General features: G+C 38.8%; 2 protein-coding genes across 2 annotated transcripts; one reads left to right on the top strand and one right to left on the bottom strand.

Moving 5' to 3' along the window:
- Positions 1 to 224: 224 nt before the first annotated feature.
- nop53 (NOP53 ribosome biogenesis factor) lies at positions 225 to 6010 on the top strand. Its single transcript, XM_008309406.3, has 12 exons — positions 225 to 461; positions 597 to 673; positions 872 to 971; positions 1421 to 1620; positions 1764 to 1819; positions 2519 to 2614; positions 2872 to 2973; positions 3067 to 3225; positions 4651 to 4826; positions 5363 to 5429; positions 5579 to 5655; positions 5780 to 6010. Exons 1-12 carry the CDS (start codon positions 268 to 270, stop codon positions 5838 to 5840), a joined length of 1365 nt encoding a protein of 454 aa, XP_008307628.1. The 5' UTR covers positions 225 to 267; the 3' UTR covers positions 5841 to 6010.
- Positions 6011 to 11107: 5097 nt separating this feature from the next.
- On the bottom strand, positions 11108 to 16192 carry gjd1b (gap junction protein delta 1b). The gene is made up of 2 exons (XM_008309405.3): positions 14806 to 16192; positions 11108 to 12300 (listed from the first exon to the last, which is right to left on the bottom strand). The coding sequence occupies exons 1-2, from the start codon at positions 14892 to 14894 to the stop codon at positions 11451 to 11453; spliced, it is 939 nt and encodes a 312-aa protein (XP_008307627.1). The 5' UTR covers positions 14895 to 16192; the 3' UTR covers positions 11108 to 11450.
- Positions 16193 to 16208: the final 16 nt, after the last annotated feature.

Raw genomic sequence — 16208 nt, forward strand, 5'->3', positions numbered from 1 at the left:
GTTAACAACACACAACCAACAGTTGGCTACAGTATAACTGCTCATACATCCAGTACAAATTCTAAAATTATTGTAAACATATACATGTCATGTTCACTTCTACTATTGTCAGATAAATTACCTTTATCTCCACATACCAAAACAGTGGAGTATACTGTTGTTTTTTGCAAACAGACACACCGTCAGTGCTGTAGGTGGCGCCACTGCTTTTGTTCAAGTGTCGTGTCGGGCAGGAAAAGGAAGTAGTTTGTTTTCTAGTTCTTTAACATGGTGGTCGCAACGATGCCGAAGCGTGTCAGAGCTGCGCGGCCAGACTTTGTAAGTTTATCGGCGTCTACTGAGTCCCTCAAACAGAGAAAACGTGTGAATAAAAACAAGAAGAAAAACTGGAACAAACACAGTGACATTAATGACATCGAAAAATATTTAGACGACGTCAGACATGAGCAGAGGACCACAGGGTAAGTTCACGTTTGATTTTTTAGGCATTTGTGTATATCACATGTATATAAATATATATACATATATGTATATTTCGTATGTATGTTTTCCGATTTTATAAAATCTTACTAAATACATTACATTTTGTCTTTCAGAGGACTTTTGTCGGAGAAATCCGATAATGCTTTGTTTTTTCTGGATGCCAGACAACCAGAGGATACCGAGGCAAATGGTACACGTGTTTCTTTGTATACTTTTGTATGGCATTTCTAAGGTAGAATTAAAATAAATGTCCAATGTCCTGTTATTATGTAGTAGATTTACCTTCTACTTTCCACAGTAACTCAGGTTCAAATGCTCTACTATCTTGTTAATTGCATTTCTTAAAAAGGGTCATGAATTTAGTAGTTTTTTCTCATTGTTTTTTAAGTTGCCGAATCTGTCCCAAGGAAGAAAAAAAGAAAACCATCCCGCCCTTTGAAAATAGACTTGATTCTACAACATGACTCTAAGATTCCACCACCAAAGGAGTAAGTACTTGTTACTGCTTTTTGTGTTTAATTATATTTCATCATAATTTACAATACAACATTACACATTGTCTTTTTTTATGGATGATAAAGTTGGATAAACAAGTGCATGTTTGTTAGCCTGGTCACATTGATTAAAAGGAATAAACCCAATTCATACTGTTTTAATGAAGGTACAACTTAAAAAAACATCTTTCTGAAAATACATTGTTCAGCCAGTGATGATCCCATCCTTGCGCTCCAAGTATTTCCTTTATGGAAATGTGAAGACAACTATCAGGAGCATGGGAGACTGTTATGTGAACAGTTTCCCTGGATCTGAGGACATAACACTCATTTTGAAAACTAAAGGCACATTCCAGGGTTTCCTGGAGTGTTTCTTGTTAGCTGTTGCTTGTGCAACCTTTGTTATAGCTATATGTTGCCAATAACCTCTGTCTTTTTCATAGTATTCTAGCATACCAGCAACCAAATGCCAAGAAACTACGTCGAATTGCCCAGAAAGCTGAACAGCTTGCAGCTAAAAAGACAGTGACCAGACGACAGAAAGCCCTTCTGAAGAGACAGCAGGTTGACAGAGTGGCAGAGAAGGAGACAACCAAACTGTATAATCCTAACAGAGAGTATTATGACATTTGGGAACAAAATAGTGAGTATAGAGAATTGCCATCCTTTGCTTTTTTGTCCTGACATGTCTGCTGTAAACTAAATGAAATGTTAATATAATGGAACAATAGAAAAGCTAACAGTATCAGCAGTTATATTTAATTATACTTTTTTTTTTCCTCACAGCTAAAGATTCAGCTGACCACTGGTATCTTCAACAGACTGGGAAAAAACCTGTCAAGGTGAGGCAGTTTCCAGATGTTACTTTTTTGTGTTGTGTTTTTCTCCTGTCAGCTCTGGCCAATGCTCTAAAGCTTGGTTGTAATGCCATTTTTGGCCAGTTTCCATTTTCAGTTGCAAAAAGAATATAACAAACATATGGACATGACATGAGTAATATAAATATGGCAACTGGAAAAACAGATGAAAAAGTACCAGTGGAATTGCAAATATGAAGTAACTTTGGAGGTGCATGGCAGCTTTCTGTTGGTAGATAGAGACGCTGTTAGTATAACAGTAAAAAGCATGATGAAAGATTTTAAGAAAGATTTAAAAAAATGTTTACTTCCTTGTAGTGAAAACAAAAATGCTGAATGTTGCTCCAGCTACACAAACCTAAACATTCAGCTAAAGTGACGTGTTCAAACATGTAGGATTCATAGTTGTTTGAAAACTAAACAAAAAGAAACAATCATTTATTTTAAACAATATATTGTGTGTTGTGTTTAGTGCTAATGCCTTAAAGCTAGAAAATTACTAGTTACAACTGACTTTTTTTGAGAGGCCTTGACATTCTATAATCACAGTGTGCTTTTTGTCATGGCCCAAGAATCATTTATTATAGGACATAGTATTTATGATATATTAATTATTATGAAATCATGCCTTATTCTGTTTCATATGTTTTAATGTAATGAGTAAAATGTCTTTGGTTTTGTCAGCGCCCAGAAAAATTAAAAGAGAGACCTTCAGCCCTGCCTGCAGTTGAAGTAATCGCCCCTGGAGGATCCTATAACCCAGATTTCTTCTCTCATCAGGTAAGAGTCTCTGCTTGACTGTTGTATGGGATTAAGAAGTAGAAGATTCTTACTTTGGCCAACGTTGATCCTTTAGACATCCACATAAGTACTGTCTTACTGAATGCACAAATAACCAGTGATGTTGGCATGAAGCATAAGTGTGTAACATCCTGTGCAGACATTCGAAAACTGTAAGAAAAATCATTGAAAATCATTCCACAATGTTGTCTTAAATGCCCTGCACTGACTGTTGTGTTGCTTCTGTCCTAACCCAGGCCTTGTTAAAGGACGCCCATGAGGTGGAGGTGAAGAAAAAGAAGGAGGAAGACAAAATAGAGAGACAGTTGGCTGTAAGAAGAGAAGACACAGCAACAGAGGTAGGAATCCTTGTTTCAAGTCTTGTCCATTTCCTCTAAATCATGAGGACATTTGTTTTTGTTTTTATTAAATACGGGGTTATGCTTCTGCAGGAGACTATTCTACAAGAACAGGTGGAGGGTTTGGTCGAAGAAGAGGACGATGCGGCTTCTATTGAGGAGGAGGAAGATGATGTGGCAACGGGTGGCATTGTCCTAGCACAGAAGAAAACTGAAAGGCAGCGGAAGAAAGAGAAAGCAGAAAAAATAAAGGTAAAAAGGCTTTTCACAAATATATCTGGATATCCACAAGTGGGGTCAGTCTGATTGACATTTGCAACAACAAAATTGGTAGATTTGTAAAATAAAAAATGTATTAATTATGTACATTATTTATGTTTTGGACAAAAATAACATTTGAAGACTAGCTTGGTAAAATCAACAATCAAGTGTAAGTGCTGAAATAAAATATAAAGAGTAACATGGAGAGTTCACTGCCGAGACCTTGGCTTAACCAGTATGATGTGTAAAATGATAAGAAAAATGGCAAAATAGACAAGTGAACCATTGTAAGAACGACCAACATTACTGGGAAGAGTGTGGAAAATATTGTTGTGCATGTTTTTTGGTGATTTAATTATTGATTTTTACCATAATGGCATTACGGTGTTATCATCTCTGCTGTTATAGCTCTACCTCAGATATGATAGTCTTTTCATCTTGACTCCATCTCTTTCTTTTTTATTTCCGGATGCATATGAAAATGCAAAATAATTCTTACACTGCTTTTTAAATTTCACACATGTATATTAAGTAGGGATGCACAGAATTTTCAGCCGAAAACCGAAAATGCACTTTAGGTCCATTTTTGTCCGTAAGTATTTTATCACCGAAACAACACCGCCAAAATAGGAAGCTATGATTACGCAAGCAAAAACCAAAATATCCAAAATGTTCTTTTGACTAGGCAAAACTGCGTTAGAGATATCTGCAATACATATCCAGCTCAGTGTTTAAATGTCGGCTTGCCATAAGCACCAACGTCTACGGTGGGGACCTATTTCAATATATCTGAGAAAGACCCACGGATAGAGATTGGTAAAATGTGTTATGGTTATATTTCAAGTGAGGGTGAAAAGTAAAGATCCTCTGCATCCGTCGCGACTGTACATGACCCACATTATGAGATCATTACACATGATCCAAACGCGCAGAACCTGTTGGAGACGGAGAAGCTCACTGCGCAGGAGAAAGAGAGCAGTGTGCCAGATGAGGGGCAGGCACCCTTGTTGTCTGTTATGTTCTGACCCTCAAATAATAATAGGTAGGCTGTTCTGACTCTCTATGTGACTATCAGTTGATTTTATTTCTCTGATAGACTTTTTAAAATGAAATGCTTTGACATTTATTAATTAATTATTTATTATTGATTTATGCACAGTGACTTGATCATATTGAGGTTTAGTTCACAGTCATAGCCATAAATGCAATGGTACTATTAATTGGCATAATTATTTCCTTCATTGAATTGGTTTTCAGTTTTTGGCCTTGGTTTCCTCATTTTCGGTTTCGGCCAAGAGTTTTAATTTCAGTGCATCGCTAATATTAAGTGTATTATTGTATATCCTTTGGGGTTTTCAGTTGTAAAACTCTACTGTATACTGCTATGTAAATTAGTTATTCTCTCATCAAAAACAGGAGCATAAACTGTTGTCTGACAGAAGAAAGGCTGGCCTCCAACAACAGCTCTTTCAGCTTCGTTCCATCAAGTCGTCCATCAAACATCAAGAACAGAAGACCAAGGACAAACAGAAGCTACGTGAAGCTGAGAAAGAGGCCCAGAAAAGCCAGCCTCGACGTCTTGGCAGACTTAGGTATTAATAACACTCTTGGTATTTTTATTGTGTGAAATAAGCTACCCAAATTGTCTGTCTAGGTTCTCAGTCATCCAGGTCATTTTATCCAAAAATAGTAGGAAATTCTGATATTTATCCTCAAAGGGGCTGCATACCTGTTACGAGGGTCGTTGCAGAAAGGAGGGGGTGGAGGTGTGGTGGATCACACCTTATTATAAGGAGGGTGGAATGTAAAGTCACAAAGTTCACATAAGAATAATATAAAATGTGTATGGAGCCAGTCAATTGTTGTTGACTTAACCCTTTTAAGTGAAGCCCTTTGGTTACTCCCATTATGTTTCATTAAGAATCTACATGTTACATCTATGACAGCTCACCACCTGATTGGTTCTACTTGTCTTTTCTTTCACCTAGTTTTTGCTGCAGGGTAAAGAAGAATTTCTTTTCAGTCAGCTGTGTGTGTGTGTGTGTGTGAAACCTCAGTCATTTCTTTAGCTCTACCTCCATCTCCAGACCAAGTGGTCAATGTTTTTTCTTTCCCTTTTTTCTTGCAGGTTCCAGCCTCAGGATATGGAAGTGCAACTGAGTCATGAGTTGTCCAGCTCTCTGAGACAGCTCAAGGTATTCTGCCCACAAAGTTTAATATTCACAGCTGCATGAATTCTCTGTGGAATATCCCATCTTCCTTCGCCTTTGTTTCTGAATGAGACTTTTAGTCTCAATCCGACTATTTTTCCTTACTCTTTCCTTGTCATTTTTCGATGCTGCAGCCAGAGGGCAGTGTCCTCAAGGACCGATTTAAGAGTTTTCAGAAGAGGAACTTGATTGAACCTCGAGAAAGAGCCAAGTAAGGACTTTATTCAGTCGATCTTTTCCTATTTATTTATTCATTGAACTTGTATTATCAGGTTTAATGTATAAAACCAGGACTGTATTAATTTAAACTAACTCCCTCTGCCTTTACCCTCCAGATTCAAGAGGAGACTCAAGCTCAAATATGTGGAGAAGAGAGCTTTCAGAGAAATTTCTTAGTGTCTCAGTGGAAAGCATAAATCACAGCTCAGATGAACACAAGACACAGTATCACCCTGGCATTGAAGATGATGACTGCTGATGTTGTCTATCTTATTTTCATACAATTACAACAGTTTGCAAATTTGTCACCAATAAATTATATACAAAAACTGACCAAAGCAGCTAAACATGGGTTTGTTTTGTGGTTCATACTGCAGCCCTGGACATTATCAACGTTCTCTCTGTAAGTGTGTAGTAGTCCTGTCTTTTTCATCAAAACGGTTTTTAAGGAATTTTCTGAGTCACTTAAAAACTGTTTTAGAGAGAGAGCACTTCCAAAGGTGTAGTGACACACACACCACAGTAGTGTGTTGGACCAGAAGCAGAACCCCATGGTTTAATCACATGATTTAACCTTTCCTCTTCCTCTAATCTGCTCATTCCTAATTCTGTTCATCCTGGTCAGTCTCAATGAAAGTGTCAACCTTCTCACCATTCGTCTGTTACACGTCCTTATCCATTCAACTGCCTGCATCAACTGCCTATTAATCTGTAATTATTAATCTGTTATTTCCCAGCCTGGGATCAGTAGAGTATATCTATCTGTCCATCCATCCACTCATCCTTCTATGTATGTCTCCATCTGATCTACTCTATCTATTACTATGTATAACACATCATAGTTATTTAAACTCATCTTCACCACCTTCTACTGATTTACTAACCATCCAACTGTGTCACTCTCATTATTCCTTTGTGGTTATAGACCAGCGGTTGGCCTTACAATCAGAGAGTGCGGGGTTTGATTCCCAGAGGACCACCACTTAGTGTCTCCAACAGGCAGCCTGTTGCAGCAGATCTACTAACAGGAGAATTTCCCCAGTGTGGGCTCAATAAAGGTCAAACTATTATTAGTTATTTCATAGTTTCAAACGATCCACAGCACTTCAGTAACTGTATTTATAATACCCCTTTGACAAAATTACTACTGAAACCTTCACTTAAACAGAAAAAACAAATGAGGTCCAGGTCTGTTTGTCAGTTTGTTGCCTAGAGGCAGAACATGGGAACGAAGATCAAATGGCAGAATAAACAGACGATGGTATGAAGACAGGAGCGACTCTGGTCCTGTAGTGACACAGTGTGACCACCACACGTCGAGTAGGAAGAAAAGGCAGACATATGGAGTCATTTTTTATTTTACATCAGCGAAAATGTCTATATCTGTGTTGATGTCAATAAATGACAAAAGTCATTGTGTAACTTTGTCTAATATAAAATAATAATATAATTGGATTGATAACTAATTATAGCTTAATGAAATATAACAATGAGTATGATATTATCAATGAGACACGGCTTCTCTTTAATGTGTTTAGCGTTTAAATCTAACGTTTTGAATCTTGCTCTCTCTGTCATCCTCCTCTGTGTGTGCCTATAGCCGGCCATCTGTTGGAGGATTAATCCTCGCTGTGCTTAGAGTTATTATAGGCAGGCTTATCACTGTAGCAACAAGCCTTCAATCTCAGTCCAGCACAGCTGCCACGTGACCTGTGCTGAGGAGTGGGGGGAGGTGGGGGTTGCACACACACACACACACACACACACACGCATGGGAGACAGCAGAAAGACTAAAAGCTACATGTTTAAAGGACACACATACAGCAGGCACCTGTAAGACTCCATACACCAACAGTGGGTTTATCCACTTTTTATGGACTGTTTAACAGTTGAGCAGGAAACATGTAGTGAACAACTGTCAGCTGTGGCACAGATTAGTACGATGGATGGCCAAGTGTTTAGCCTGTTGACTGACTGTCTCCATTGGCTCATACACTGCACACCCTGGAAATAATTATACAATAGTATGAAAAAATTGACGAATGATTTTACATTGGTTAAGATATCGAAAAACTATCGACACCTTTATCTTATTAAAGAAAAAGAAGCAGCTTCAGAACCTGGGGCTAGGGTTTGAACCAGCAAACCTCCATCCATGAGCACCATCCTAAACTGTCTTGATGGAGATAATAAGATTGTCCGGTTAGTTTATAAGACTAAATAGAAAGACTTTAACTCCACAGCAAATCCCTACAGTCTCCACAGGGGGCAGTTTGTGGCAGTGACTGGTGAGACTGGTTGTGGGTCAAGCGGAGGTTTCGTTCCCATTCTGCGTGCCTTCGTCTGCCACTCAGCATAATTACATAACTGGTGGTGGTGAATTATAAACCTGGGAATCTACGAGAACAGCTGCAGCTGCAGCACATGTAGGAGGGAGGAAAATCAAAACAGCCCTGAATCTGTTTGTTAAAAGGGCAACAACACATGTCATGGTCAAGTACATACAATGTTTATTCATTTTAAAACCATGCCATCATCAGGTTGTTGTTTTTTTAAACAAGAAGTATCAACAATTCAGTGCAAAAGATTCACCAAAATCAATATCACACCAGTGAGTTTTTCTTGGTCCATTACTGGTTTCCTTCAAGGTAGTATTTCATAATCATGTTTTAATAAAACTTTATTAAACTATGGCTTAAAGTAGTAGTAAAAATCCTGAAGCACTTGATTGATGTATTTCAGAGGGGCGTTTCTGTAACTAACAGACCCCCCAGACTGGAGGAGTGACCTCTTCCCCAGAGTGGACCATGAGGAGGATTTAACCACAGGACTTTAACATACTGCCTTCTTGAACTTGCAACATATTTCCTTAGACATTGATTTTGTATAAAATTTGTGTCTACATATCTGAGATATTTATTTTGCATTAGAAAAACATAAAAGAACCAAACACATGACATACTTTACTGTACATTAATATTCAAAGGGATTGTTAATTTTTTTTTTTTTTTTTACATTGAACTGGTGTAAAGCACTGGTGGATTTCCTCAAATAGTTTTTGGTCCCAACTTTTTTTTCATACACATTCATACAGTAATATCTGGATATTATCACTACATAATTGTTTAGATTTTGTAAATTGTAATTTTTTTAAATTAGATTGTTTTTTCAGGAGCATGTTTTATCAAATATTATTAATCTGTTCACAGAAATATCGTGCACTGTGAACGTAAAAAAAGGATTTAAAATTGAGCTTTTGAAACACATTCGGCAGTACACGCTGAAACTCCTAAACTACAAGTATAAACACATCTGAATAAAGATTAAGGTACACAGGTCAGGTATGAATGTACACAGTATAAATTAACATACAATAAAAGTACGTACAGTATTCTTCGCTGGTGAAGAATACAAACTTTCTTTTTATAACAACTACATAAACAATTAAAAAATAAATAAACAATTGAGATTCCTTCAGCGAGAGATACATTTTATCGTAGCATTCAAAAATCTGACCGTTGATATTTTAGATTAAAAAAAAAGACTTGTTCCTTTACAAAAAGTTACGACACACAAAGTCAAAAGCGTCAGACAAAAGTGTAAATTCACTGATGGGTTTCACATTGACAATAAGAAAACCCGACAGCAGGGGGTGGTGGTCTTTAGAGGTCTGGCGTCTGCTGTTGTTTTGTGAAGTGAAGTATCCTTATCATTAATTGTCGTTGTGTATAAGTTGGGAGTCACTAATGAATGTTGTATAAATGTAAACCAAAGAAAAGCAGGGCACATTTATGGCAATCTGCACCGTCCACTGTTTCCCACTTGAATGAAACCAGACACGGTGACAGAGTCCAGGGAGCACGTGCAGCTCAGAGGACTCAAACTGCTCTTCCTACACTCATTATGGGATGTTTCCTTTGGTGAACGAATACTGGCTGTTTTCCATATTATATTCACTGGAGAGAATATTGACCTTTGCTGCTGGGGAGATTAGAGCCGAGCACGACTGCAGCTCTTTTTTATAGTACAGGACATTGGCTTAAATTCAAAGTCAGTCTTTAATCCTTCACCTGAGGGAACAGTGAACTTTTGGAAGCAACGTCTCTGTTTCTGTTTTTGTATGTTGTGATTTATGTTGGTGGAGTAAACTGTACGCCCTTACTTCTGATGACACTTGGCTGCACTTGTAAGAGCCTCTGAATCCAGTTCTTAATTACCTCAAAGGAGAGCGAAGAAACGCTTTAATCATCTGTTGCTTAAATGACTTTAATCCTCAATGACAGGCATTAAAGGTGTTTACACTAACTGTTTTGTATACAGAGTTTTTGGTCCGTATATGCCTGTGTTATGTGACCTTATATGGAGTCTACTGGGGTTCTAAGATCTACTGAATACTGTGCTCTGTATCATCAAGGTCTTTTACAGTTTTTCTCTACTCAAATTCTCAAAATCAGCAGCAGTCTTTGACCACACGACTCTCACTGCTGATTTCAGTTGCTGTAGTGAATTTCTGAGATGAATGAACAGCTGAGTCTGCGGCACAGCAGAACTGACAGAAAACGTCATCAGAACCTAGGAATACTTCTGTTAGATACTTAGTTTCTCAATAGAATAAAAAAAAGTGATGACATGGCGATTCCAGTCTCACAACATGTCAAACAGTTCTGTCTATAACATGAAAATGGAGGTTTATATTCTTTTATTATATGATCTGACATATATCACTCTGTTGTGACTTTAATGGTATTCTGCGAACAGTAAAAAATATTATTAGAATAATATAAATTGTGGAAAGATACATTTTTATACATTTTAAAGTATTTATATATAAATACATATATTTGAATATGTATATAAATGTATATATTATATATGTATATTTTTTGCTTTTCTGAGGTTTGGACAAGACAAAAAAAATTAAATATAATTATTAGAACCTGTATTTGGAGATTATGTCTTTGAGTGGGTGGAAGAGCTGAGTCTCAGAAACCAGTAATTGATGTCAAAGAAATCTTTGCTCTGTTTTAAACCAACCCTCAAAAGCTGCAGTTATTTTTACCCCACAATTTTACAAAGACCTGAGCTTCAAAGCTTCCAAAACCTTCATAAAAAAGCTATCGGTGGTGCCGGCCCTGCACATGCTACTGTAAACTATACAATTTAAAATTCATTGTTATGTATTTGATATAAACATTCTATATCATTTATAGTGTGATAAATCGATGGTGATAGTGAGAGAATAAACAACATAATAAAGTGGAAAAGGAAGTCCTGTATCAGAACAACACAAGCTCTCTCACTCTCTCTCGCTCTCTTACACGCACACACTTTTATCTTTTATGTCAGAGTGAAAAATGTGTATATGGTATTTCCCAGTGCTCGTGTTAAAATTGTCTTGACACAAAAGATAAATATTGTTTTTCCTTCTTTCTTTCTTTTTTTTACGGCAGTGTTCTAGCAGAGGTGAGGCTGACGTTAATCAGAAACGGCTTCTGGCTTCAGTCGAATTGAATCCTCTGATGGTATTAGAAGGTGACATCCTCACTGTATTTTGAAGACTGTTTTCCTTCCCACTTTTCATCTCTAGTCCTGATTTCTCTCATCTCTTAAGGATTTAATTCTTCCTATTAAAAAAAAAGAAAACTGAACCAAACCACGTTCGTCACTAGAAGACATTTCATTTCCATTTATGTTTTAAGACTTTTTGTCTCTCCTTTTTTGACATGCACATTTAAATACATTTGGATTAATTTTCTATCTGTCCACATCCTTATCGCCCCTTTGTGGTCACACGTATGCTGACTCACTGGATTGTGTGCGACCCAGGTTGGGCAGCTGAGACAAGTGGGACATGTCCTTTTTCCTTATCTCACAGATGGACTTCCTGCGGGCCTGGACACCTCTAATAGCAGCTTTGATTTTGCGCCAGCCTAAATGGTTCAGCTCGGCCAGGTTGAGCAGCACACAGACGCCACTCACAGCAAACATAAAGACCAGGAAAACGGTTTTCTCTGTGGGTCGGGACACGTAGCATTCAACCTCCTTGAGACATGGGTAGCGATCACACTCAAAAATTCCAGGCACGCTAAAGCCATAAAGGAAGTACTGGCCCACTAAGAAGCCGATCTCCAGTGCGTTTCTGAACACGACCTGAATGATGTAAAATCGTGAGATTCCCTCTTGTCTGCGGATCTTTGAGCTTTTCCCCTGGCTCAGCCCTCTCGAGGCGTTGGGAATGTCTTTTATCTCCAGGCAGTCAGGTTCTTCCTTGCCTCCTACACCATCACTTCCATGCTGAACAAAAATTCCATTGATGTTGCGAAGCCTTCGTGCGCTGTCCCTCCCCCCAAAGTCCCTCTCTAGTAAGGGATAAAGAAATGAAAAGCGTCGATCTCTTTGCTTGGCAGACTGATGCACTGAGTATGTGATGAAGCAAAGGCTAGGCGTACAGACTAGTATGATCTGGAAGACCCAGTATCTGATGTGTGAAATGGGGAAGGCCTTGTCATAACAGGCCTGGTTGCAGCCCGGCTGCAGGGTGTTGCAGATGAACATGGTCTGTTCATCCTCGTACACCGTCTCCCCAACGATGGCCACAATCAGGATCCGGAAAATTACCACCACTGTCAGCAAGATCCTACAAGGAAAATGAATAAAAAGGAAGCAGATTTAACTATGATTTAATCAAATAGCTTATTATTAAAAGGCTTGAAAAAAATCTGTTTTGTTGAGTATGCAAAAGTTGCAGTAACTTACAGTGACTCAAAACTAATGTTCCTTAGTTACATTTCAGAAATTACATTTTTACACCATTTTTAATTAGTTAGAAGCTTGATGTGTGAACCTGAGTCTTACTGTATACATACTTCATATTCATAGGTATTCTGCTATATTATGGCTTTATTGTTCAATGATTGGTTAAACAGAACAAGTCCCTATTACCACAAAATACTCATTTTAATTATCACTTTATTGCTGGAGAATCAATAGAAACTCTTAGTTTAATATTTATATTAGACAAAAAGGGAAGCAACAATAAATTAACCTAGAAAAAGGAGAGGTCAAAGGTGGTGTCAGGGGAGAGTGTAACTGAACTTCATGGGCTGGTTGTTTAAAGGGTGGAAACACTGAAGAGAAAATGAGTCAAACAAGAGGTGAAGAATAAATGGTGGAAACTAAGAAAGTCAACATGTACAGGACATCACAGAAGAAGGTTTGTCAAAACAAGGCTCAGGCAAGGGATTAGCAGTTAACAGTACTACTGAAGTAACACTTCACTCTGAGAGTATTGGCGGAAAAGTTCACAGGAGGTCAGAAGTGTAGCCTAAATTCACTGAGGAATCTAGCGGACAACCAGCCATCACATCTCAAGCAATGTATCCCAAATGGAGGAAAACTTCTGTCCGTCTGTCCGTCCGTCTGTCAAAATGTCTTAATCCAATTGTTAGAGGTGCTGTGTTTCAATTTAGGGGCTTGCTGTCCCCATAAGCATACAGTAAAAAGAAAAGAAAAAACAGGAGGAATTGAGACAATAGGAAGTGTGTAGATGACCAGAAGGTAGAACGTGTGGACAGGTTCAACAGGAATCCGTGGTGAATGTACTGTATTAAAGATGTTATAAAAACAATAATGAAGGGGCAGCACTTGTTCCCAGGAAACCCACCCTGACTCCCCTCTTCATCCCTGCTCCACCACTGCCACCTTTTTTCCCTCCCTCATTTTTCTTCCCCTTCTCACTCTCTTTCCACTCAATTTCCTCGGAGTTGCCACGGCAACAGACCCAGGCAGAAAAAGAAGGGGGAGATAGAGAGCACTGACATTACAACTAACAGCCTCCTGATGGTATTTTTATCTGGAGGTAGAAAGCAGTGACAATAGGCAGAATAGGTGTGCTGAGGGGAATGACACATGTGATGAATAATTCCCACACAATTCCCAACTCCTCCTGTTTTCTAGTACATCCATGTGGGGGAGCCACCAGGAGATACAATTGATCTTTAATCAACAATGAACCACAGGGTTAATGAGCTATAAATATTATTTTCATTTTTGCACACTGAACTAAACTGCATCAAACAAACATGCAGAGTAGAGGAGGGTTGTCACATTAAAATGTTCACGGAGACAAAATTAGAAACTCAATAGAAAGTCCGGGTTTTCACTGGTTCAACATATATTTTTTAACATTCCATAAGATAATAAATACATCCTATGGCCTTTGAGTCAGACGTAGTTTCAGCTAAATGAAAACAACATCCTTTAACAGAATATACATCATAAATGTCAAGAGTAAACAGACGTTTGTTTTTATTTTAATAGATAGTTGCAGCTGTCTTTTAGCCACTCAACAGAAGCTCACATCCAAAATAAAAATGTCTCTTTTTTATTTCCCTACTGTTGAACTTTTATTGCCTTGGAATCAGTATAATGTATAGCAATACAGTCCGCACTACTGGCTGATACCAGGTGACCATTCCTCGGTACAAAAAAGGCTGGGGACCGCTGATCTAAGGTAATAATAATAATGTGCTCCAAGTGTCCCTCATGATCAATTTTAAGTGATTTATTACTTATTGAATGTAGCACAGATGTAGTTTTAGGACTGGTGCTCATTTTAGTTGACTTCACAGAGATGCTGCTTTTGCCTAAGCAGGGTGAGTATTCGATCGCCGTTGGTAATTGATGGTCTTTCTGAATGGAGGTTGAATATTCTGTAACCATGGATTTCCAGCCACACACATTTAATACCACATGACCACCTACACTCTCTTGGTTGCGTATTTGACAGTTCATATGAGATTATCCTCCGTGAAAAAAAGAGTATGTATGCAGGATAATACAAGTGTTTTCCTGAACTGACCCCTCCATCCTCCTGATGATTAATGATAATTATACAAAACTAAAACAAGACAGGGCTGTTGTGTGGCAACACTGTATTAGACTATAATACTCTGTCACCAAATGAAACTATATTCCTTTGTCCGTTTATTTTGAGGCATTTTACAATAACCCAAGCTTCGTTTTGTGTCTAGAAGCAGATGCTACTGATGTTGATGGTGAGACACAAAACTGAATCAAAGAAGGAATATTTATTGTCACACAAATTTGGATCAAATCTTGGGGTTTTGTACTCTGACCTTACCTGCCAATCATTGTCGAGTGTTGCTGCACAGCAGCCTCCAGGAGGCGCTCTAGGATGGTCCATTCTCCCATGCTTGCGGTAGGGAACATCCAATATGCACAGAAAATTTGGAAAAATGTTCCTGGTACCGATGGTCCTCAGTGTCACGTTCTGTAGGTCGTCCAGTCCACTTGTTGAGCTGAGGTAGGGAGTGGTTTCAGACCGCTGAGGTCAGTGTGGAAGGGCAGTTAAAACAGAACCTCAAAAAGTGTGAGCATTCTTTCTTTCCTTTTGTTAGTTTCTCCAAGACACTATCCTAACTGCACCTGAAGGTTTGGAATGAGGCATGACTGTGTTGTGTAAACTTGTGTTTCTCCAGGTCAAACGCTCCTTCGTCCATGGACCGTCTCTCAGGAGTGACTCTGTCCATTCTTATACCTGTCTCCCTCTGATGCACCTGGTCTTGCACACCTCCGAAACACCTGGTTCTTACAAACATGAGGAGGCGCTCTCCTTAGGTGAGCTTCTACGGTCATTTGTTGCACACACAGCAGTGCTCCCTTCTCAAACACCAGTTGTTTGGTAGCATCTCTCAGCGCCGCTGACAGGTCGTAGGATCTTCACACTCATGCTGAACAACCAGTGATATTTACTTCTCCTGCATCAACTTCATGTCCTTTTTCTTCAACTCAGTTTCTTTTGTGTGGCTCCTCTACTAATTAATGTATTTGTTCAGACTGGAAAAAAATGTAATAATTCCTCATACCGAACCATCTTCTTTTTTCTTCAGTACCAAGATGTTGCCGTTTTCTTGTTGTCTTTCCCACTCCCTCACTCTGTAGGAGTGTCTTCAGTGCTCTCTAGTTAAATAACTCCTTTTCTCTGTTTCCTTTTTTTTGTCCATGCCATTTGACTTCTCTCTCTTTTTCCATTTGCCCCCTCCACCTACCTCTGTCTCTCTTTAAGCTCACAGGCAGCAAGACCAGGCGTGTGTGGAAGGGATTAGAGAGAGGGAGAGGAATCAGTTCTCCGCTCCTCCCCCTCTCACTGACTATCACTGTGTTTATCCCCTCTCCCTCCTCCTTCTCTCTCCACCAGTACTGAGGAACCACATAAACCTGTTATCACCACATTTTCATAAATTGCCTTCTCTGTCTTCTTAAATTATTTTGTATCATGTGTCCATCATTTTTATCTGTACTACAGTTTTACCTCTGTCTCTCTCTCCTTCTCTCTTTGACTCCCCTGTCTTACCCCTCCTCTTCTGCCCCCTTTTTGACAACCTCAGTTCATCAGGCTTGTTTCTCCCCTTTCTCTCTCTCATCCTTACTCCTTTGCACTCTCACACTCTCCTCTCCCCCAGTCTCTAAAAAGGTTGTGTATATGTGTCGTCTCTAATCTAAGCAGCCGTACCAGAGTCCTGG

The sequence above is a fragment of the Cynoglossus semilaevis genome, chromosome 4 (assembly GCF_000523025.1).
Source record: "Cynoglossus semilaevis isolate Cse_v1.0 chromosome 4, Cse_v1.0, whole genome shotgun sequence".
In the NCBI taxonomy this organism is placed as follows: Eukaryota; Metazoa; Chordata; class Actinopteri; order Pleuronectiformes; family Cynoglossidae; genus Cynoglossus; species Cynoglossus semilaevis.

Coding starts and splice junctions, on each gene's coding strand:
- nop53 (XM_008309406.3), top strand. CDS start 268: ATGGTGGTCGCAACGATGCCGAAGCGTGTCAGAGCTGCGCGGCCAGAC. Junction 462..596: donor CATGAGCAGAGGACCACAGG/GTAAGTTCACGT, acceptor TTTGTCTTTCAG/AGGACTTTTGTCGGAGAAAT. Junction 5,656..5,779: donor GAACCTCGAGAAAGAGCCAA/GTAAGGACTTTA, acceptor TTTACCCTCCAG/ATTCAAGAGGAGACTCAAGC.
- gjd1b (XM_008309405.3), bottom strand. CDS start 14,894: ATGTTCCCTACCGCAAGCATGGGAGAATGGACCATCCTAGAGCGCCTC. Junction 12,301..14,805: donor CACTCGACAATGATTGGCAG/GTAAGGTCAGAG, acceptor TTTTCCTTGTAG/GATCTTGCTGACAGTGGTGG.